The following is a 25,557-nucleotide window of genomic DNA, read 5'->3' on the forward strand; positions in this document are numbered from 1 at the left end:
ATAGTGTTTAGATAAGCATATAAAATAAAATTGCTTGCTTTCCATCCACTGAAAAGTTTAGTATTTTACCTTTAAAACCTTAGATTTCTCTGTGTAACCTATGAACTATATCTCAAAACAAAATGAAAAATTGGAGAGCACCAGATGCTAATCTTGTCTACAAACAGCACACCATTTCTTTCCTAAAACTACTAGCAATTCTAACAGAAAGGAAACAGGAGGAAAAGAAAATAGGAAGGTAACGAGAAATCAAGTGTTTTCTCTCCTGCAGTGGAGGCGGTTTCCAACAGTCTAGCTGCACTTCAGAGGAAAACTTCCTTGCTTACATTTGTCACCAAACTACACACCACTTTTTCAGACTATCAATGTTACTTATTCTATGGTGTCTGTCTCCAGTGGGGACTATATGGCTTCTCTCTTGACTCCATCTTTTTCCCAGCATACAGCCTAGCTTTCCCCACCTAGTTCTGTTTTTCCCTGCCAGGAGCTCAAAGCAGTTCTTTATTTATTAACCAATAAAAGTAACACATAAACAGAAGGACCTCCCACACCATTTTCCCTTTTCTACTTAAACAAAAAGGAAGACTTTAACTTTAACATAGTAACATTACATATAACAAAACAGGTATCAAGCAAGAATTACAGTTACAATATTTATATCTCTGTATATCTAGAAAACCTGACAAGCATGACTATTATAGATGACTATACATTAACCTGTATTTCTTAACTACACATTATATTTTTAAATGAGCTAGACAAACACAATACCTTAATCAAGAGCAGAAATATATAAGTAACAAGACTGACCTTAAATTTGTTTCAATAAACAAAGACCTATACCAATGCAAATTTCTATAGCATACCCCCTTCCTTTAAATGTAAGGAAACATTTATAAACAATATTTGGGAATATGGGCATAATTTCTCCAAACTGCTTCCTGCTATTTATTGGGTGAAATAATTTTTTGAGGGGTGTTCAAGGCGACCTTTCAGGAGATCTTGATCCATCAAACCATATTAGTCTGGAAGTAATCCAAAGGTTCTCATCCTCTATGGAAACAAAAGAACCTCTATCCAAAGCAACATATCCTTATACCCAAATTTTGAGTCAATATACCTTTATAATATACATTCTGGTTTAGTTTGGCAGTCCATACAATGCAATGTTTCTCTGCATTTAGCTCCTTCACACTCAAAAAATTCAAAAAAAAAAAAAAACCACAATAATCTAGATACTCGGTGAATTTTCCATTTTTACGTGGCTTTTTTTTTTACTTCTTTTAATCTATGACTGTCTCTTTAAAGACTTTACTTTTTTAACCATTTACTTCTTTTTATAAATGTTTATATTATTTTTCTTCTCTCTCTCAAGCCTACATACATTTAACCAACAATGTGACCCATTTAGAGGTCTTTTGCATCTGAATTTGTGTTATTGTGTATCTGTAATCCTTTACTGTCCAGGAGCGCTTCTTAAAATGCTAAGTGCTTTTTAAAACTCTAAGCTGTGCCACTGACAGAATATATATGGTACTGCCTGCTTGGTCTGCACAGCCCAGCAGGGCAGAGCTGCTCACTGCCTTGAACATAGTGCCCCATCTCTAGGTACACAGCCAGTCCATGTTGCCAACAAGCAAACCACAGCATGTTGCTCACAAACCACCCATTGAAATGCTTGATCTCCTGAAAGAGCCAGAGGTTGTGCTGGCAGTATAGCCCAGAAAGCCGATATTTCAAAACAGGATGGCTTTTTTTTTTCTTTTGCTATTGCTGAATCAGGAAAACCTCTCTCTCTCTCTCTCTTTTTTTTTTTTTGGTTTTTCGAGACAGGGTTTCTCTGTGGCTTTGGAGCCTGTCCTGGAACTAGCTCTTGTAGACCAGGCTGGTCTCGAACTCACAGAGATCTGCCTGCCTCTGCCTCCCGAGTGCTGGGATTAAAGGCGTGCGCCACCACCGCCCGGCAGGAAAACCTCTCTTAAAAGAGCCGCAGCATGCTGCCAGCGAGGTAAGCCCATTGGGAAAAAACATGTGGCTAAACTTTGTTTTTTAGCATCTAGAATTCCTATGCAAGCCCTCTCAGGTTTAAGTGGATTTTAGTTGCCCACATGAGAGGCCGCTTGTTGGTTCCTGGCGGTTTAGCCCCGAAATAACCACACAGAAACTATATTATTTAAATCACTGCTTGGCCCATTAACTCTAGCTTCTTATTAGCTCTTATATCTTAATTTAACCCATCTCCTTTAATTGTGTATTGCTATGTGGCTGTGCCTTACTGAGTATGGCATCTGTCTCTGGTGGGGCTACATGGCTTCTCTCTTGACTCCACCCTTCTTTTTCCCAGCATATAGCTTAGCTTTCCCTGCCTAGTTCTGTTCTTCCCTGCCATAGGCTCAAAGCAGTTCTTTATTCATTAACCAATAAAAGCAATACATGAAGAGAAGGACCTCCCACACCATTTCTGTCACGTAATTATTGTGAAAAATGAAAAAAAAATCATGAAAATACATTGTGAAAGAGACAGCAAGGTTCAGCTTCTTGTGGTTTTTCAGGATGAGGTCAAAAGTGTTTAGATAGGGGCAGTCTGGATTGTACTTCCAATGTATCATGGAAAGATATACACCACTGCTTTCCTCATTTAACTCTATGTCTAAAGATTAAATGTCACCTCTAAAGAATTACATGTCACTATGCTGCCCATATAGTCTGACGAAAAACCCACTGTCCTATCTTGGCTTGTGATTACAAAAACACTACTGGGTCCCAGAAGCCTATGAGGAGCCCCCAAGCAATCTGAGTTTATCTCCACACTTTCCACCACAAGTACAATTTCAATGTGATCCCCATCACAGAACCACAAAGTCAACCCACAGGTCACCCTGTCCACAGTTTGTATGAGTCACTCACTCACTAATATTCACAATAAGTGAGGACTTACAGCTATTTTCAGGTAAATTTCCAATGAGAAACCCACACAGCCAATGTACAACAAGCATTTTATTATATACTTATTAAGCCTTGTCACATAGCAGGTAAAAGACAATGAAAACAGCATGCATAATGAGCAAAGCTGGGGCTGCTAGATTCTCATCTTATCCTTAGGTATGATACTCTGGGTAAGGTATCAGTTTCATAATCTGAAACATGGGCATGAAAACACTTATGTAATAGGCTTGCTTGTTTAGTCTAAAGTACAGCATCAATGCCTAAAAGACACCATGTTCTCTGAGAGGCATTCCCTGACAGAGGTATACCCTGTCACACTACATAAGATCTCCTGAATCTCCTTCTGTGCTTCCCTCTACAGCACTTCCTGCTTCCTTATCAAAATTACATTCCAGATTGATGCAAATTGCCAATGAACCATAAAATTAACAAAGACAGAGTCTCTTTGACTTGTCCTGTATATTTAACACTCAGAACAGTAGCATATGATGGTAATTCAATTAATAACATGAGTTAATAATCAACAAGTGAGACACAACACAAAGACGAAATTTATCCATAAGGGACAATGACCCGTGTAAGGAGTTCAGAGGCCAATTACCAGGTTTAGCTGCAAGTTTGATACTCAAAGCCAATTTGTTTCTTTGTAAATCCCAGTATCGGTGCTTGCTCTAGCAGCCTGAGGGCGTGAGTACAAGACATCAGCCCCATTTGTGTTTGCTAGGTCTTCAGGTAAATCTAATGAACAGGTCTTGGATGGGTTGAAGACTGTAGTTATTTTCCTCTTACAATTTAGCCATTTTCAATGCAATACTTAGACTCCTTAAGACAGAATGTTTAGTAAAGCATCTAGCATACGTTTCTTGCTTAATATTGTTTATGCTGGTTATAATCCTAATTTTATACTTGATATCTGTTCCTAGTGTATATAGTTTTGTATTGTGTTTGGAACTCTCTTATTTAGACAAGAGGGGGAGGTGATGGGGAACCTCTTTCAGCCAATTACCTTTAAGAGGCTGGACCAGGTAAGTGTGTAACCTTTTGATTACCCAGAGAAAACCAACGGTCTGCCCAGGGCTCGCTCTTTCTCTGGTTTCTGTGTTACACACCTGAGGTTGGACTTCTCGTTCCTGTTCCATGAGTTTCCCCCTTATAATAAAAAATTATAACTAAAATCTTTTGGAGTTAGCTTGGGATTCTTTGACTTGCATCCTCAACCCCCCCCTCCCCCTTTCAGTAATAATCCAGGGTGAGACTTATGGGTCTAATGTGAGGGTGCTGCTCAGCAGGTACAATTAGTGACCACACACACACATTTTCCTACAGCATGAAAGTCCGGGAGAACTTCCTGTGTTCAGAGAGAAAGTCTAGGTTCACTCTGCTGAATGTGTTATCTTTGTCATGTGTGGCTATTGAGTCTGAGAAACAAAAGTTTAAATCTCGTTTGATGTCAATTTATTTAAAAACCACAGGTCAAGAGGCTACTCTAATGGACAGTATCAGGGAAAAAGCAGGCAGCACAGCTCCTACCCAGCATGGGGTCCAAACCTTCATCAGCTGTGGCTGGTCCACAAGGGAAAATACATTCTGAAGGAGAAGGCACTCGACTGTGTGCCACCCCTTCACTACTTCCCTTGACTGGAAACCCTTTCTTCCTGTCATTCTAAGGCAGCTGTGACCAAGGAAACCTGTTAGGGGGTAAAACATGAAGCACATCGCCCACAGAAAAGAGTTCCTGGGAGCTGCTGCAGGACAGTGCGTTCTTCCCTGGGAAGAGGGAAGAGACTCACAGAGTCCCAGCAGGATAGGTGTGGCGGTTGCTCCTGGCTCAGGGGCAGTGTCTCGGCTGACAGCTGCCCTCTCCCACTCCCAGGCTGCTTGTATTTATGCGCTATCACTTTAACTGCCGTGTTCCCACCTGTAACTTGTTAAGTATCAACTATGTGGCAGGTACTGTACAGGTTACCTCAATTTTTCCATAGAATAGCCTATAAATCAAATACTATCTTCGTATTTTATAATGAGGAAATTTAAGACCCAGTGGGGTCAGATAATGTAGTTGAACTTAGCAAGTGTGGCAAGCCACACTACTTTTCTTCTCTCTGAAAATACTACACAGCTGTTCTTCATTTATGGACGTGTTATTCTTCCTTTATAAATTCCATTCACTTTATGTTTTTCCAAATCCCAATAAAGGTTCCTGAGTATCTCCTTTTATATACATTTTAAGTATAATTTCTTTTTACCTCACAGCATGAACCTAAGGTACCTTTTGAGAAGTCATCAGAGTAGGCTGAACCATATAACCACCACTCATGTGAAAAGCAAAAAAATCAGCCCCGGGAAAGCACTCCTGTGGTTTCTCTAGTTGTTTTTTCTGCTTTCTTTCTCAAAGGGCTGCTATCTACAAAACACCCACCATATGTCAGGAGTTTACCAGAAAGAAGACAAAGATGGAAGGTGTCAAATAGGTTTCTCATTTAGGTGAAAACTAAAACAACATACAATGTCTCCAGACTGAGACAGCTAGGATGGCTGACCCTGGCTGTCACGTCTGGAATCAACTAAAACCCAGCAGCAGGGCACACCTATCAGGATTTTCTTGATCAGATCACTTGAGTTGAGAAGAACCACCTACATCTGGCCACACATGCTGGTGGCAGGCCATATAAAAGAACACGGAAGTGGCTGCTTTTGCTTTTTGTCTGCTTGCCATCAGTCTCGCTGGCAGGTTCTTCTGCCTTGTTGCTGAAGTACTCCTTCACTGATGTGAGAACCTACTTCTGTATTCCAATGTGGACTGATGACCAGCAGAGACATCCAGTTTCATGGACTGAACAACTATGAGATTCTTGGCATTTCTGTCAAGATATAGCCATTGTTGAGCTAGCCAATCAAATAAATAAATCCCCTTTAATATATTTTCATTCATCCTATCAGTTTATTTGTTAAAAAAAACCCAACTTATAAAACAGTCATTATCTATCTGCCTTTGATAAGCATCTCAGCATTTTCTAGGTAATGGTAAAAAGCACGATGACAATGTGATATGATGTTCTAAGGTGTGGGGAGGAGCCTCAGAAGAACAAGACCATCCAGCTTCCCCTCAGGTAAGTGATTCTGAGCTCTGATGGTGGGTGGGTGAGGCAGCCAGCAATGCGGCAGGTTTTGCCTTGTTCATACTCTTTTCAGCTCTACAATTGTATAATAACAATATTAAAAAAGAACACTGCATTTACTGAACTCTCACAATACAGTACATGGATCAGGAGCACTAAGTCCCCTCAACAGCTCTTTAATGCCACCACGACATTTACAAATGAGAAAAATAGAGGTCTGAGAAAGCTGAGTAAACAGTTCAGGGTAGTTTTGTGTACAATCCAGCCTCAAGGCATGTTCTTTCTGTCACAGTCAGCCACCTTCCCCTCCCAGGTTCTCTGTGAGGGTACACACAGCAGATGTCTTAGAAAAACTGTAAGTGAGTTGTGGCTGCAACAATGGTATCACAGTGGATAAGAGACTACCAGTTCTTGTACAGGTTATTTCAATTGACTCGGATTGTTCTTATTCAATGACAAAATTCTGTAGTCATTGAACTGGCGAAAGTCCAATGCTAAACATTAGTTACCTAGTTCTCTGTCATCATTGGTTAAAAGGAAAAAAAAAAAGACAGACAGTGAGAAAACTGTGAAGTAAGAATTTAACATTTCTTCTTTAACTCTCCTGCAGACTCCATGGTCAGTACTGATGGTCAATGTGTACTTAACATGTACAGGCACAATCAAGAAGGAAGCGACTTCCCCTTTTTTAAATGAAGTCGCTGGATCACAGGCTGACCAACCACACAAAGAGACCATGTGACAACCATCAGCTACCACTGTACTGAATTCTTAAAAGGATCATCACATCAACTTCAACTACAGAAACAGAAACAGGCTTTGGTTGAGAGTAGAGACAGAAGAAAAAAGGGACAAAAGTTCAGTTTCCAGCCTACTTATGTTTCTCATCTGTTCAGGCCTTTTGTTAACACCCTACGCGTAACAGAGACAACTGGGAACATTATTTTTAAGTCATGGGATCTATTTGGTAAGTACTTACCTTGACCAGAATTGTATATTGCTTTTACAGATTTCTTCACTTTCTGTAGGGCTGTTCTATCTTGGTCTAGAGCCTAAAAGAGAAAGACAGAGGGAAAGGATGTTGGAAATTTTTTGGTACATTAAAAAAAAAAATCCACTTGCAACCTCATTTCTTCTGTTGAGCACCAAAGCACACTTACAAGGAACCAGCTGTGCCTGGCTCTGAATACATGGAGTTTCTGAGGGTCACTACATAAGGCTCACTGTCGGGTAAATTGGGCAATCTGGTAGCCTGTCAGTACCCATGGAAAGAAAATGGAGGGAATCTTAAGAACTGCTTTCTTCTCTCCTAAGTTTATAGCCTGCTGAGGGAGAAAAGCATGCTTAAAACACAAGAACACAAATACTCAGGGAATAAAATATATTTTAACATCCAGTGTAAATGCACCTAGAAAAAAATTAGTGAAATATTATAAGCAGGAATGAGGCCTTTTCATAGTGTTTTTAAAGTTGACTATTTCTTTAATAAAAAAATCTTGTGTATTAAAAGCAAACATGAAACTGATTGATTAAACACAAATCCCCCTGCCTCAGCTTCCCAAGTCCTAAACAACAGGAATGTATCACCACACCCAGCCAATGTCTGATGCTTTTAGTCCATGTAGTTCAATGGTTTAATCGTCATTTCTCTTCAACTTATGTTCTTTAGACAGCAATGTTTAATCAAGTGGGCGGGCACCTTGTCCGAGAACCTACCAGGTCCTTCCTTGGGAAAAGAGATCACAATAGCCAGTCCCTTTCCACTGAAGTCAGTCTGGTGACACCTCAGGTTCTGTTTTCTAGAACAATTTTTAAATATTATTTTTAATAATTTACTTTGTACGTATAATTGTCAAGTCACAGAACCCAAAAATGCTCAAGTGACATTTCACACTGATGCGAACTGATTCCCAATGCATGGTTTTTCTGTCAGCAGCCTGAAGAGGACCAGAGCTTTCTGAATACACATCCCCATTACTCCCACTGCGCTTATCATGTATGCTCTACAATTTATCCCACTAGTGCTTCTGGAGAGTAAGATTTGAAGGGAAACAGCATGTGGACTACAAAGTTAGAAACGTTTTCAGGAAACACCATATTCCTCCATCTTGTCCTAATTTCAAGAAAGGAAACAAGATCTGATCTGAGTTCACCCAGAAGTTCAACTCTAGGGGACTTCTCAGAAATGAATTCATGGAGTATAACGCCTGTGTTTACTTGGAGTTAATAACACCAATGAACAAAGCACATGGAAGATTTCAAACTACCGTATGAGATACCATGCAGTTTCTTATGCGGGGTGTGTTAAAGGGGGAGGCAATGTCTCAGAATTCATCTAGACGCTTTCCCAACTCATCTATGAACACAAAGAACTCATCCACACAGCACAAAGTTCATGTACCTTTAAAGGTTTTTTTAAGAGCATTTAATCTGCCAGGTATACCCATAGCTAAATCTGAAGGATGCTTTTAAAAAACAAACAAAAAACTTTTATATTTGGCCAGTGACAAGAAGCAGCCAAGTAAATTGTACTTTTATGAGCCCCATACTGTAGAGAGCTAGAGGATGTTGTCTTTCAAACAGGGCCTCCTCCAGAAATTACACCTCTAGATGCGCTAAAAATAAGTTCCATTTCCCTTAAGTGCCAAACAACTGCAGCTGCCTGTGAAATGTCAGATGTAAAGTCAGATGAGGGCTCAGAGAAAAATGGCGCACAATGTAGACTATGCAATTGCATCAGGGTGTGACAAGATATGTGTCTGCACCTCTTCCGGTGCATCTGAAGCTTACCACAGCCAAAGGGCAAGAGCAGGAGTGCAGCCCGGGAGGGACAAACCACTAAGCAGAACTCTTCTATAGCTCCTGCTTCAGTTCCTACCTCCAGCTCCTGATGTCCTCTGATGATGGGCTGTGGTGTGGAAATGGGTCAAACAAACCCTATCCTCCCCATGTTGCTCTTGGTCATGGCCTTTTGTCAAATAAGATACCTACTCTTGGAAGTTTAAGAAGAATTCAAGATGACCATAAAGGCACATGAATCATGTCAGATGTATATCTGTCCAGTCCTCTGAGAGAGCAACTGCAGTAGTCACAAACTGAATCAAAACCCCAACAAATCTGAAAATACCATTTCTACCACTTAGGATTCATTTTTATGAATTCATTCAACCAATATACATTACTAAGTATAGGTTACAGGTTAGGACGCAGATTCCAAGAGAGTAAGATGTAGTCAGTTTACTTATGACATAAATTTGGAATAGTAAATTCAGTTCCAGGGCTTCCTGGATACAGAAGGAAGAGTGAGAAAGAGAAGTGGAGAACCAACACTCCAGTGCCCATGTGTACTAGGCATTCCTCCACATCACCTTCTCCTTTAACTCTTCCATCATGATCATGGACAACTACCCTTCTCTCTTCCTGAACTAAGCAGGAAGGGAGATAAAGAAGCAGGCACAAAAGGTAAGTCAAGGCAGACATCAGAGCAGACACAGGAGCTAAATACAGTCCCTACTGTGTTAGTTGAGAAAGTGAAGCCTGGGGGCTTTGAGTCAGCTGTGTGCCAGGAAGATACTGGCAGGTAGGAAGGTTCAGTCAGGGAGCGGCAGCCCAGAGGCAGAGGAGAGGCATGGCCAGAGCAGCTGCTGTGGGAAGCGGCAAAGATGTTATCATTTCTTAGTTTCAAGATTAGTAGGAGTCGAATGAGGCTGCTACAAAAGGGGAAATTATCAACCTAAAATAAAAGTTGATTTGCATAATGCACCCCAAAAATGGAAAGTTAAATGCATCATACACAAATAAAGGCTTCAAACTGTTTATCTCACTGCTGGAGACTATTAAAAGAATTTTGAAGATTCAAGTTCTCTAGATAGTTAATGTCTTCTGTTGTGCCTACAGCAATAGTTGTTCAGAGTGGGTGGAATGCAACCCATGAATATATTTGTAGGTGGACAATGCTAAGTTCCTGACCCCAACTTGACGAGTTACTTCACGGTTCAAAACTGTGGCAAAGTTTCAACAATAATTTTCAGTGACAAACTGTGAATGATTCCAAAGAACTAGTCCATGCCAGCAAATAACCACCAAGCTAACAACAACCTTCTATGCCAAAGAGAGGCACAACATAGAACCGAAGTTTGCCTTCCTGTGTAGGCATCACTTACCCTACGAGGCATATACTCCTTAGGGGAAGGACAACATGGACCCTGTGTGAGGCCAGATATTCAGCAGATAACAGTGTGCTTCAGCATTGAAAGCATTTAAAACTACAGATCCACAGAGCCAAAGTGGCACCCCATGACGTCGATGTTTCTCTCCTGGGTGCTGGTTTAGAATCTTAGTTTCTGGGCTGGAGAGATGGCTCAGGGGTTAAGAGCATTGCCTGTTCTTACAAAGGTCCTGAGTACAATTCCCAGCAACCATATGATGGCTCACAACCATCTGAAATGAGATCTGATGCCCTGTTCTGGCCTGCAGGCAGACACACAGACAGAATATTGTATACATAATAAAAAAATAAATATTTTTTTTAAAAAAGAATCTTAGTTTCTATTCCAACTATCTGTAAAAAAAACCTTCTTAAACTAAGATAAATAAAGCAAAATGGTGTGTGTGGGGGGCTGGGTAATATATATATATATATATATATATATATATATATATATATAAAACTATTTCCCAGGGCCTTGTTATGGGCCACAATAGCCCAAAGTTTTGTCTTGACTGACAAAAAGTCAAGTCACTTTTGTGATATATCAATGAGATAATTTCCCTTTCTTTGGTGAAGGCCAAGGGACCTGACCAAACATACTATCTTCAACTACTGAGGTTGCAAAGAAAGCCTTACAAAAGTCATACATGACCAATGGAAACTGCACTGAGTGATGAGCCTCCCTCCCTCCCTTTCTGTCCTCCACTTCTAAAGCTGGGAACTTCGTTCATGGAGGGCAAGAACAGTTGGAGAAGCAGGGGTCAGTCTGAGCCAGCTGTCATATCTAATGCTCTTTTCAACAAATCATTCTGCCTTTTGTACAGACTGTTGAATCCACCAAGTCAAAGAGAAAAAGTAGAACCGATTCCCTTCAAAGCCCCTGACGTTAATCCTGTTACCAAGTTCAGCCAATCCATGAATTCTGTAAAGGGAAAGGTTGGGATTGGAACTCTCAGGCAAACTCACTCTTTGAACTGGTGGCCTACCCAGATACTAAATGGTATTGATCCTGTCTTCTTACGCCAGGTGAGGGCTGCTTTTCCCCTCCCCAAGGGTCTCAAAATTCTTATCTTAGCCCAATTTGCCTTCTGTGCTGGCTAGTTTTATGTCAACTTGACACAAGTTACCGTTATCTGAGAGGAGAAAATCTCAATTGAGAAAATGCCTCTATAAGATCTGGCTGTAAGATATTTTCTTAATTAGTGATTGATGTGGGAGGCTGGTACCATCCCTGGGCTGGTGGCCCTGGGTTCTATAAAAAAGCATACTGAGCAAGTCATGAAAAGCAAGTCAGTAAGCAGCACCCCTCCATGGCCTCTGCATCAGCTCCTGCCTTCAAATTCCTACCCTGTTTGAATTCCTGTTCTGACTTTCTTCAGTGATGGACTATGATTTGGATGTATAAGCCAAATAAACCCTTTTCTCCCCAACTTGTTTTTTGCTATAGTGCTTCGTCACAGTCATAGACACCTCCCTTCTAGCACACCTTCCTTCTCCATACTGAGCATAAAAACGCCAATATATATTATATACATTACTCAACCTTCACAGTCATGTACAAAGGGTTTGATACCACCTTTGCAGAAAACTGAAGCTCACGTGACACTAGATGGTGCATCCTGTAAAAGACAAAGGGAGGATTTTAAGCCAAGTCTTTTGGAAGCCAGAGCCTCTGCAGAACAATTACACTGCCTGTGACCCTTCCGACCTGTAGAAAAGTCAATCAAGAAGGTAGCGGGAGGGACAAGAGAGGGTAATGGGGTGATGAATATGATGAAAGTGGTGAATACGATCTCGTGCATTAGGAAAATGTCACTAACTTAATAAGAAATGGGGGAGGGGAAACAACAAGGGTTCAGCCATCAGGATAGTAGCAAGGCAGCTCCAGAAACCCTTTTCTTTCTCTTCTAGGTAGCTCTACGATGGAGCCTAAGAGAGAACAATATTAGTGCTTTCCTCGAGAGTGCCGAGCAGCTGTCCAAGGCAGCAAAGGTAAGAGCCAGAGCTACATGGAGAGGAGTCAACTGGTGCTCACTGGGGTTATCTGATTGGATCAGACTTGAACTGCCTATAAACATGTCACTATGTAAGTTCATTGCTAAATATTCTGCCTGGCTTCTGGATGTTAGTCAAAACTACAGTGGGGCTTGCCTCTTGACTTCAGGATTAAGACTTCTTCGGGAACCCCATCTTTGACACTGGCCGCCACATTCACTAGAACTGATGCTGTCAGGTATAATGAGCACTTATTCACAGAAAATAGGCTTACTGCCGGGCGGTGGTGGCGCACGCCTTTAATCCCAGCACTCGGGAGGCAGAGGCAGGCAGATCTCTGTAAAGTTTGAGGCCAGTCTGGTCTACAAGAGCTAGTTCCAAGACAGGCTCCAAAGCAACAGAAAGCCCTGTCTTGAAAAAAATCAAAAAAGGAAGGGAGGATTGGAAGATAATAGGTTTACTACAAATAAAAGCTAATAGCATTCGGGATCTTAGAGACATGGGCACCTGGTACTTTAAAATACTGGGTACATGCTGAAAGACATCACTGAATAACAATGACAGAAAAAAAGGGAAAAGAATTGGTGCATTTTCCCCTGGAATCAGCACAGTTGGACATTACTTATAAATGATTTCCCATTTAGCTTTGACCCATGGACAGGTCACTCAAGATTAGCCTGACTCACAGAGGAAGGGCAGTGGATGAGACCTACAGCTGGGATCCTCCACTTGCGAAGGTCTGCTCCCCCAGATGTCAGGCCTACATTAGAAGTTCAGGTGCCTGGTAAAGACAAGATTGTTCCCCAACAAGATGCGGTGAGACAAGAAGCAAGTGTGGGCCAACATTCTAAGAGGTAAGTTTGTGGTTACCATCGAGGAGGCTGGGTGGTGGTGTACATGCCTGTACTCTGAGAACTTAGAAGATATAAGGAGGGCTGAGAGGTCAAGGCACTCAGCTGGAAGCTGAGCTATTCTTGAGTTCTCTGTTACAAACAGAACAAAATGCTGCCACAACAATCTCAATAGCATCACCTAAGTCCACTCTTCCGGCTCTTGCCCTGTTGTTTCCCCCACTCTACAGCCAGGACCTTTAATAATCTCCCGACGGTTCCCATATTCATCACATCCTCCTTTACACCAAAGTAAGATGTTCCTGAAATGCAAATCTGATCATGTTATGCTCTGGCTTTAAAAATCTAGAATACTGAAGGAGAAACTCTTCATGGCCGTCACTATGCTGTGATTAGAAATTTTTCTTTTTAAAATAAGCCTTGTGTACATTACCACAAGGTTGATTACCTAAAAGCTTTAAGCCTTTTTAACAATATCTTCTAATTCATGCCATGCCTACTTTGCCCTCAGAATTTCAAAAGACCCAATGATATGTTTAACTTCCATAGAAAACAGGGGAGAAATAGCACATACTCATGGTAATTTCCTGTAGCCTTGCAAATTGTATATTTAAAAAATTAGCAGAATATTGTGTTTCGAGAGCTCCTGTCTGGGGCCAAGAAGAAAACTGTAATCACAGCAATTACCTTGTGAACCTCTAATTTCTGTTGTAGCTGCAAAGTTTGGAGTAGCACACCCACCCACGAGTACCATGGCTCTTTCATCTAGAAGCAATTTCTGTCCCATTCTTGGGAAAATAATAATTATAGGTACAGCAAGGTATTTAAAGAAAAAAAAGTCATGAAAATACCATTTTCATGCTGTAAGGCAGAGTTCCTGAAGGAATTAAAACCTCGACCAGGACTAAGCTCCCTGATTTCTATGTTAGGAGCTACCTCAAGAGAACAAGAGTTTATGCTGGAGAACAGATAGTGCACTACTCAGCTGGTTAGCCTCTTAGCTCCTCCACGTTCTAGGGTCCACAGTGTTCTATACTGTTTGGGTCATGACCCAATGCTCTGAAGACATACTGTGATGGCTCACATTCATTGAGGCTTATCCAAGATGGAGAGGGCTAACTGGGGTTTCAGATTAGGCATTACTGTTGAAAGCCAGTGCAATTTCCAATGTTTGTAACTAAAGGTTTTTATGTTTAAAGTCTAATTTTCAGCATGAAGATTAAACAAAAGTTGCTTCTAATGAAGACATTCTCAAGTCATGCATGCACTTGTGTTTTAAACACGACTGTGGAGTATTGGTGGGCACCAATGGTATTTTTGATATCTTAGTAGTTCATGATGTCTCTAAGTCATAATACAGACAAAAAGTCTTAAATAAATGTCACAAAGATCTAACTAATTCTCTTGCAAATTACATTTCAATGCAATTTAGGACACTGGTTAACTCAAAAGCACAGGCTTCTTAAAAGGGTTCAAAGGCTAATGTGAAATGCCTGCCTGCTGCTCAGTACACAGCAGCTGGTCCTCAGCATGCCCCCTTTCAGATGATGACCCCTGAGGAAAGTCAGCTCAGCAGAAGGCAACTACTCACAGACCCAGAAGACCTCAAGAATTACTTGAGGAAGATAGAGACGAAGGCTTTAGTCTTTGCTCAGAAGCACTGAACACCATTCACTACTAGGTGTTGTTTCCATAAAAGTAAATCTTGTTGGCAGAAGTGAAGTTCTCTATAAATCAAACCCTATTCCTCAAGATGCATATTAGCACTTCAGAGACATTCCCACTAAATGTCAGGTTTTACATTTTATGAAATGAGTCCTTTCTAGATGTCAGACTTTATGTTTTATGGAGAGTCCTTTTATAATGTACACAATCATTCTTAAGCCCTGCTATATGTGTGTAGACTGGTAGACGATCAATTGACTAGAAATGTGTATGAATCCACACAGCATTTCACACAAAAGCTTCCATCCCCACTCTGCCAATTAATCCACTTGACAAATACCCCCGAAGCAGGGGTGGGGGTGGGGGTGCGCACAATATCCCAGAGCTAGGAGTGCAGGAGAGATCTCTGACCTCAAGGGTTACTATAGGTCACCTTAATCCCATTTATTACTAGGTCTCATAGACACAAACTGTTTGAAAACTTGGATGCTCTTTTACTATATGACATATGAGGATCCAAAGAAAAATGTAATCACTCAGAAAAGTGCAGTCAATTTTAGAAAATATTTAATAAAAAATTTAAAACAGGAAGGACAAAGAAAATTGTCCTTCTTCTTAAACCAGAAAACTTTCATGTTATTCTTTGTAGACTGATATTGTAAAGAACGGGACAAACTTCCTTTTAGTTGTTTCTCTGCTGCTAGGAGTAAAATTAAAAGGCTGTCAACAGTTTAAAGGTGGCTTCCATTTTCAATACAAACACTGGAAAATGGAGTCCCTCTAGTTAAAGAGTGCTAAGGGAGTGTCCTTTCTGCAAAAGTTTAACTTTATGAAGTCATGCCAGTCACTTCACAAATGCCCATGCTCAGGACACAGTAAAGAAGCCTGTTTGAAACACATACTCAAGAGCATAAGTGGCCTGGGCACTTCTCAATGTTATCTACCCACCTTGGTGCCACTTAAGGACCATGTCAAGTGACACAGCACAGTGATCCTCTAAGTTATCCTACATCTCAAAAGTGAGCCATCCAACTGATGAAGTGTAGACAGACACAGACAGAAGGTTTACAGTTCAGCCCCAATAAATTACAGAATCTGGCTAAGGTCACAAAGCTCTGCATGAAGATCGGTACTTGTTAATGAAGAGTTCTTCCCATACATTTTTTTTTTTATAGTTGTGGTAAGGCATGAGGTTAAAAGACTTTTATGCATTTAGAGTACTCTTAATTTTGAAATCTACAACCTCTTTGTTCCCAAGCAGAAGGTGGTTTCAGGACCCTTAATGATACTCAAGCCCCTTCTGAAAAAAATGGTATATTATTTGCATATAGCCTGTGTGCATCCTCTTGTGTATGTTAAGTCACTGTCGGTAATACCCAAACAGCATGCTATGAAAATAGTCATTTGAACAGAACATGGTGGCACAGGCCTGTCAGCCCAGCTGCTGAAGTAGCTAAGGCAAGAGAATCTTCAGTTTAGAGGCCAGTTTGAGTAAGACTGCATCTCAAAACAAACAGTACATACCCACACACACACAAATTTATTTTCAGTTCATATACATGGAAGCTGTGGGTACAGACAGCCAACCGTACTCAGATGAGTATTTCCTCAAACCTAGACCAAGAAGATTGGTTAATCAAACAAACAAACAAACAAACAAACAAACAAACAAAAACGTAGCAGGTCTGTTAAAAGCTCCAGACAACACCTTTTCCTGAAAAAAATTCTTCCAGTCAAGAATGGTAATCCATAATCTTTGTGCTTGGAGACTGAGGTAGGAAGATCATGAATTAGGTCCCAGCCTGGACTAAATGGAGTCTTCTATGCCAGTTTGGGCAACAAAATAAGACCTTAACTCACCAAAACCAAACAACTGTTTCTTCTCAGTACTCTGGGATCAGATGGCCTGGATTGGGTTAGGACTCTGTGAATCCCAGGCATGTGTTCTAATCCCTCTGGGATTCAAGATCCTCCCCTTCCCCCGACCTTCAGTTGAGGAGCTTCCTGTACACCTGAGAACCGTCCTGATCCTTCCTCTTGCTTCCACTTCCCCAGTGTATATCTCCATGCCTAGTAGGACTCAGCATCTTGCTCCCATTATTTAGCAGTGTGAAGGTGTATACAGTAGGTGATCGATAAACCATACCTGCTAGTTCTTAGACTGTACCTCCATACATGACTGTCTTTCTCACAGTTCTTTTCTAGTCTGAGTGCAACAGCTTCTGGGTCTTCTGGGAGATTTATGTGCAACTGTAACAGACAGTGACTTGCCCTGTCTCAACTCTGATAGTTTTTACTCTACTTCCTTCCAATCTCAATTTTGGGGTAATTGCCAGGGAGGCCTTTTTCCTATCTTCTGCACCAATCCCAAAATAAAATTCTAGAAGGACACCTGTACCTCTCCTCCATTTCCCCCACTCCTCCACTCCTTCTGAGGATGGATAATAAAAAAGGAAATTCCAAAGAAAGAAAAGTTTCCCCAGAGTATGGTTCACAAAACCCATGACTTGAACTGACTTAAACAACAATCTGTGTAACTTAGGATATTAAACTGGTGACTCATTCACTTTAAAATGGGCTGGAGTTTTCATCCATGCCTTGGGATTGCTTAATATGAGAGAATCTCCATTGGGATTTTCCCCAAAGCTTTTACTTGTTTCCTACAAGCTTCAGGCAATTTCTTATTTTTCACTCCCTTTAAAGCCTGTTCCCCTACCTTTCCCACTAATAAATAGTAGAGGTAATTTCTCCTCAGCTCTACTTGAAGAAGGAAATCTCAAAGTGACCACTCGGATGCTTAAAACCTATTTTAAATGCTAGTTCTTGTCTATGGAAAAACATGGATCCTGCAGGACCTTCTCATCCCCTACTGACTTTTTACAGCCAAAACAGTCAGGTAAAACAGAAGCAGAGCTCTATCCAGACAACTGTTCTTCATGGGCAGTTAAGATTACACTAAAATTTCATGCAAAATCAACATAAATCAGAAATGATATTCTTTAACACACCCTAACCAATTCTCATGATCTTGTCAGGCTTGCTAATTAATTCCTATGTAACTCAGCCTCATATGACTTGCATGCATTTTAGAATTCCTCATATAATGGAGAGAAGGGAAGATTACTTGCATTTATAGGTCTTCAACTGAGGAAGAAATTACAAAATGTTAGATTAGGTCTTAGTCCAGTGACTCTTGCTTTTATAAGCCAAGAATTCCACACTTTCTATGTTTTTGGAGCGTTCTCTTGAGGATAAAGATGTATTAAGGCTTTCAAATTAATTACACTTATTCATCAGCTACCTGAAGATTTTTATATACACCTTACATCCGACTCTTCGCTTAAAAAAATAAAAAACCAGGGAGAGATAATTGATAAAAGACTGTATATATACAAAAGTTAAGGAAAGGCTTGGAAGTTATGAGCACTGGCTGTTCTTCCAGACAACCTGGGCTGGAATCCCAGAACCCGCACTGCAGCTCACAATCAGTTGCAATTCCAGCCTCAAAGGGAGCTGACACTGTCTTCTGGCCTTCTTAGGTACTATACTCATATTGTATGCAGACAAACACTCATACATGTAAAGTAGGGGAAAATAAGGAAAAAAGTAGACAAACATTGTTCACTTACAGATTTTCCAGTTAAGTGGAGAAAAAAAAAAAAGAATCTCTTTTCCCCTCACTTCAGCAGGTACTTCCAATGTTTCCTGTATTTCTATATTACATGGTCCTATACCGTAGGGTGTTGTGCTAGTTAGCTTTAACTCAGCCTGACAGTTAGATGACAGTCTAGAGTCATTTGAAAGGAAAGTTTCAATTGAGGAACTGTCTACATCAGACTGACCAGTCGGCATGTCTTCGGGACAGTCCTGACTCTTAATTGGGGGAACAGCCCACCATTCCTGGGCCGTTTGTCCCAGGCAGTAAAGAAAAGCAGCTAAGTACAAGCCTACAAACGGAATTCCCCCATGTTTTATTGCCCTGACTTCCCTCAATGATGGACTATAGCCTGAAAGTGGAAGTCATGTCATCACAGCAAAAGGAAGGAAACTAGAACAGTGTACAGTGGTGAATTACCCAACCTGAGTAAGATAGGGGATGAGGGCTCACAGAGAGATTTCCAGCAGGTGTGTGTGCCTTGTTACCTCTACTGCATTGAGCCACTCTGACAGCCAGGCTAATAGAAGAGCTTTGGACAACAGGTCCTCTGCATGCAACGAAGCTCAACAAAGCTCGATGCTGAGCATGATTCAGCCAAAATAGGAAAAAAAAAAATCCAGTTTCCAACACCAAAGATTAACGTCATTTTACTGTGCTGTAGGGCTAGAACAACTTCACATGTGGGTAACATAAATGGTTATATTTTATTTAAAACAAAAGCAAAAACTGAAACCCTGAGACTATAAATGATTTGTCCAAGTCCACAGCTGGGACAGTCTGGTATACACTAAATCCGGGGCTGCCTCTTCCTGGTGGGTGTTTTCCACTATAAGGAGGATCCAACTGCAACTCCAGGCTCCAATGGCCTATAATGGCATTTGGTTCCTCAACCGCTCAGTAAATGGGAGAGCAGATCCTGAGATAACTCCATGTGCATAGCTAACACGGGCCATTTAGACCTCTAAGAGGATACAACTGAGGATGGTGGGAGGCTTGGTAGAGTCTAGGGGATCTCTAACTGTGATAGTGGCTGAAAAGAGATCATGGGTGGGGAGTGCCAATACACACGTCGTTGTGGTTAAACCGGAGTCTCATAACTCCTCTGACTCTGGTCAAAGTGCCCCAGGGAAATCTACGCAGTGATGACACACACTATCCCACCTTTTAAATAAGTTGGGGCAAGAGGACAGTGAGTCTGAGGTCAGACTGGTTTCCTGCGAGTTCCTGTCTTAAAACCAACCAACCAAATCTGTTTTGGTAGAGGGCCAAGTCACCTGAGGAGGGACCTGGAGGGATCTCCCTTCTCATGTTAACTGTGCTTTCTTAGTTCTGTAATCACTGATGCTTGACCTCTACTCCTAGTAACTATCTTAGTACTGTATTTACAAAATAAACACATGCAGAATGAATAAAATAGATATGGACAGCAGCTAGAGAAGGAAGATGAACTTTCTTACTACTTCAAAAATTCAAATAGAACTGTCAGAAGCACTATGCAAATTTTCCTTTTAATATTTAGTATGTAAAATATTTTATGCTCTATTTCTAGTAGCGCTAAATAAAATAATACATGTGGGATATAAGATGTGTTAAGCAGTTTCTGCATTGTCCTTTTCAGTAAACACTTAGGATAAAAATTAATCCTTTATTTAATAAGAAAGTTACTGACTGTTAATTGAAATTCCTAGTTATTTGAACATCTGTGATATTTAAACTGTAAGAACTTCCCACTTCCTATGACCCATGTTGGAATAAAAGCCATTATAAAACTTTAAAAATACTCATAATAGGTGGCACTGAAAACTACCCCCTTCCAAACTTTAGGCAAATAGCCCCACAAACAGAAACTTATCTTCAGATATATTTTTAAGTGCTTTGATTTTTTTACTTTAGCAGAATAAACACAGGCTTGTTCTATGACCCCGACCACAGGATTTCCTTAAATGACACACTAATGAAAAATGCAAACCAGTGGAAGCCGATTTTTTGTATCAAGAGTTTTCTACATTCCAAAGATCTGCTTTTCATCAAGAGAGAATAAACAGCACCTCAAACAAGTTTCCCTTAACTACTTGCCTTGTGAATATTTTTGCTTTTGTGTAATATGGAATCAAAGGACAAGATTCCTATCCCCAACGATGCATAAGAATAGCTCCCATTTACTTGTGTTTGGTGCCTGATTACAGTGTGTCCCAAGCTAAAGATCAGATTAGGGGTAGCCAGGCTTTGTAGCCAGGGGCTACACTTTTCCTCTCACAGAGCCTCTAAAGCACTAGGGAGGACAGGCCCAGCAACCTACAGATACCTATCTGGCTACACACAAAGGCAGAGGAACTGGTCTATCAGCTCTCACTCTTGCAGGAGCCAGGAAAAAAAGGGGGTGGGGAAAGTGATGCAGAAGTCACAACTGGTCGTGTACAAATCTCGAGGAAGAAACACTATGGGCAAGCAACAAAGAAAAGATAAATGAAACAAATACAAGCCCATGTCAGACGAAAGAAAAGAAATGGATACAAGAAAGGAACCTCAAGGAGGGGTTGGGTGGGATAAAAGCCCAGAGGGGAGCTGACCTGAGCCTCTGCTTGCTCAGGAGGTCGAAGTGAAGTGGCCACAGCTGTTTTCCTTACAATTACGTTTCCCACATCTTACGACAACCCAACGAAGTAAGGCACCCTGATCTCTGCAGGGCAAAGACCTATTAAAAAGTGAAAAGACGGCACAGAGCTCAGCAAGTCTTGTTAAAGCTTAGCTACTTGAAGTTCACTACAACTACTGATACGGAGTGCTTCTTATGAGCTCGGCACAAAGAAACACTATCTAATGAGGCAGGGATTCTTGATTCTTTTAGAAATGAGAAATCTTAGGCTCAGGGGTGTTGTCATGTCTTTTAAGAAATGGCTGTGCTGTGATCCACACACAAGCTCTGCTGCTTTGTGTTGAAGGTAGTGGCAATTATGAGATACCCTGGGAGAGCTGATGAAAGGAAAAACACACAACTAGAAAAGGGAGAGAAATCCTAAACATTATGGGGACATGGCAGGGTGTGACGGGCAATGAAGAAAGTACACATGCATTGCTGTTGTCTCTGGACAGAGGACTTGCAAACATCAGAGATGGACTTAAAGAATAAGGACAGATGCAAGCTGGGAACAGTGGGCAGGCAGCAACATTACACAGTTCACCTAGAAGAAAGATGTCACTAGGATCTCTTCAAGATGCTGTGGTCTCAGAAATCAGTTCAGATAGCCACTGGTTCAACCTTCACTCTGGTCTACAAACGCTAGTGTTGTAATCAGGCAGCTGAGAGACAGTAGGACTCCTGCTGTCTTCTAACCAGGCCAATCTGCTTAATTTGCATAATAATCGTAAAACCATTTAAAAAAATAATTATTCTCAAGTGAGGCAGTGGGGGTGCTCGAGAGGCAGAGGCAGGCAGATCTTTGAGTTAGAAGCCAGCAGATCTCGTTCCATGACAACCTGAACTACAAAGAAGTTTGGTCTCAAAAAAAACAACACACACACACACACACACACACTCCTGCAGTTATTCAGAGATTCATCATACTATACTTTAGTCTCACTTCATGTCAGGGATGTAAGTGCCGACTCCTACTCAATAACACATTTATTACCCATCCCTTGAACATGAGCACAAAATGAAAAGTAAGTACTTCCTTTCCAGAAATGCAGTACATTGCAGGGCTAGTGTACATTTAAGCCACAAAGACAGCAAACACTGTCTTTGTACACACTGCACAGAGGCTCTAGAAGTCCCTCTTGAAAAGGAAGAAAGTAACTGAGAAGTAGGGTGTCTCACCTGGCTTCAGAGAACAAAAGGCAAGGCAGGAAGAAAGAGCTCCAGGGTCAGAATATCCACAGGTACTAGTAGTTTAAGCATAAAGAAGAATCAGGGAGAGAGCTTCCAAAGAATATGAGGATGTGACTGGAACGCCCCTTACTTAAAAGGCAGCAGAAAGCCAGTTTTTGAAAGAACTAGGACAGAGTCAATTCTTGTTTCCTGAGAGGCTCCTCAGGGCACCCAGCACAGACAGAGTAACAAGGATGTTCATAAACACGAATGCTCAAATAAGCTATCAAGACTAGGCGATGCTGGGGGATGATTAGAATATGATGACAATTTTTCTGAGCACCTCACCCAACTCAATAGTAGGGAAAACAGTGAGTTAGGCAACAAAGCCAGGCCGTCCAACTCTGGAGTCAGGATCTGAACCATCATGAGAACACACACTGAAGATCTTCCTGGATTTCACTCTTACAAGGAAGTGAGTCAGAGTGATACCCCCCCCTGGTAATACATCACATGGAGTCTGTTAAATGGGACGCATGTGAGGCCCAGAGATGGCCAAAGCAGCTGACATGGTAGTCCATTCTGTAATGATGGTTCTTCGTGGATAACTGCATCACGAAACACTGACAAATCAACTGACGGCATCCTACAGCACCACAAGATTGGGCGTTCCATTATTTTTGCCTTAGCAGCTGCCTTCTGGGAATGCATCCCAAGGAAACTGCTCAGTTGGAAAAAGAGCTAATGACTCAGAAGGAGATCAGAGCACTGATGGTTATTAGCCAAAATTTAGACAATCTCCAGAGAGCTTTGTGGTTTTCCAAACCACAAGGGTGGTTTGGAAAAGTAACAGACAGTTCTATAAAGTTATATATGTTACTCAAAAATACTAATGAACGACTGTAAAACCATAAAACAATATTTTTATCATCATAAAGTAAGAAGGCAAAGACCATTGTTTAAAACGAGAAAAAAAAAAAGACTGAAACTCAAAACTAAAAAAAAAGTTAGGTCAGAGGCATCACGGATGATCTGTTCTCTCCAAATAATTTTTAATATTCAGTATTTTATAATATGCTAAATTTGAAGGCAAAAAATAAATGACATCCAAGGCTTCTTGATCACTCTGTACTTCAAGAACCATTTACAATCGCCACAAAATTATGCTACTGTGTGCTGAGCTGAATTCTTTCCCTGAAGCACTCTCACAACAATTTGCCAATGTTAGCTTACATTATGCAGGACAAGAGGAATATCAAGTTACTTAACATGATTCAAGAAACCTGAGGGAGGAGAAGGGGGTGGAGGAGAAAGAGCAGTCAAAGGCACTTAAGCCACTAACAAAAACAGCACTGTGGCTCCTACATAAAACCATTATTGGCCTCCGTAAGGCATTATCAGTCCAATAATACATTTCTGTTTCAGACTTTTTAAAAAGTGTACTTGAAACCAGAACAGGCCTTGAATTTCAAACACATAGAAATAAAGGAATGCTGCAGAGGGAGAATTAAGGCCAACTAAAATTGGCCTTTTGTCTAGGAAGCATTCTTCAACGTCAGGGGGAAAAGCAGAGGCTGGTTCAGCTATGGATGAATCTGAAAGTAAAATCTGAGACTTTCAGAATTACCCACTGGTCAGATACAGAATGCCAAAACAGATGTCAATGATATATTCTGAACAAAACAGTCACTGTAAGAGCAGAGTGTCAGTAAGAAAACTGTTAATATGCTCTAGGACAGATCAAATGGCTAGTTACATGTGCTTTAGGTCAACAGCAGGAGAGAAGAAAGGATTTCAACTTGTCTAAGAGCACACCAAATTGTGGGGTGGGGGAGAAGAAGCTACCTCGCCAGGGTCCGTCTCTAAGTCCTAAGTTCTACCTTTCTATGCTAACCAGTTCAGTGTAGAAACACAGACTTTTAATACTGTATGATTGTTCCCCTCAACTCTTGTGAACCCTGGATCCCCATATTTCCAACTAAAGAAAGATTTTTGCACTGATAATAGGTGGCAGAGTCAGTGCCATGGAACACTAACAAAAGACCTCTGCTAGTGTTATGCCAGCTTGACACACAGTGGAGTCATTTGAAAGGGAGCCTCAATGGAGAAAATGCCCTCATCAGAAAGGCTTTGGGGCAAGCCTCTAGGTCATTTTCATGATTGATGACTGATATGGGAGGGTCCAGCCTGAGTGCTGTGAGAAAGCAGGTGAAAAAGTCACAAGGAACAAGCCAGTAAGTAGTGTTTCTCTACAGCCTGAGCTTCGGCTTCTGCTCTGACTTCCCTCAGTGATGAACTGTGATCTGGGTTGCATGTGCTCATGGTGTTTCATAACAGCAATAGAAAAATAACTAAGACACAGGGTAAGGTTCTTATTTTTCTCCTTCACATTCATTTAATTATCATGTGTTTGTGCATGTGTGCCCCATAGATCCCTGGGAAATTAGAGACTAGTTTGTAGGAACTGTTGCTCTCCTTCTACAATGTGAACTCAACTCATCAGGCTTGGTCTTTAACTACCGAGCCATCTCTCCCACCCCATGATTAAGGTTGATGCATTATCTGGCCCTTGGAAAAGTGTGTCACCTACGTGTTTCAAGGGTCCCAGAATGACAATATTTGGGGCATTGTGGAGAGTACAAACAGTCATCAAATATGTGCAAGGAAAAGCCTAGACAAAGCTATTCCCTGATTTGAACTGACAGTTCCCCTCATTATATCAATTGTATACATGTGCACATAGACTTGCATAAAAATCACATTAGGGCCGGGCGGTGGTGGCGCACGCCTTTAATCCCAGCACTCGGGAGGCAGAGGCAGGCGGATCTCTGTGAGTTCGAGGCCAGCCTGGTCTACAAGAGCTAGGTCCAGGACAGGCTCTAAAAAAGCTGCAGAGAAACCCTGTCTCGAAATCCCCCCACCCCCCAAAAAAAAAGAAAAAAGAAAAATCACATTAGGGCCTATCAATTCTTTGTGACTTTCTGCCTGTTTAGAATAATCCTGCAGCCACTTGAAATGGTGCCAGATACCAACATTCTGTAGCCAGGATTAGTTCTGTGGGTAACGATAAAGAGATAGAGCTCCACTTGTCTAAAACCTTCACTGGGTAACTAGGTGCAGAGGTAAGGATCTCATACACTTAAAGCTTTTCACATTGATATTTTGTCCTACATGCATAAAGAATCATTCGAGCATAAAAAATGGTCACTCAATCAAATATGCACAGGGACATGATTACACAGAGGCCATATGCTTACCTCATTTACTTTTGTAAGCTTTTTGGTTTTAAGTTAAAAAAAAATAAA

At 41.1% G+C, this 25,557-nt stretch overlaps 1 protein-coding gene across 1 annotated transcript in view; it reads right to left on the bottom strand.

Annotated features, from left to right (window-relative positions):
- Asap1 (ArfGAP with SH3 domain, ankyrin repeat and PH domain 1) overlaps positions 1 to 25,557 on the bottom strand; it is a 282,884-nt gene that overhangs the window by 112,161 nt on the left and 145,166 nt on the right. The window contains 1 exon segment of the mRNA XM_038342734.1: positions 7,045 to 7,117. Coding sequence (XP_038198662.1) covers positions 7,045 to 7,117 — 73 coding nt within the window.

Source organism: Arvicola amphibius, chromosome 9 (genome assembly GCF_903992535.2).
Source record: "Arvicola amphibius chromosome 9, mArvAmp1.2, whole genome shotgun sequence".
In the NCBI taxonomy this organism is placed as follows: Eukaryota; Metazoa; Chordata; class Mammalia; order Rodentia; family Cricetidae; genus Arvicola; species Arvicola amphibius.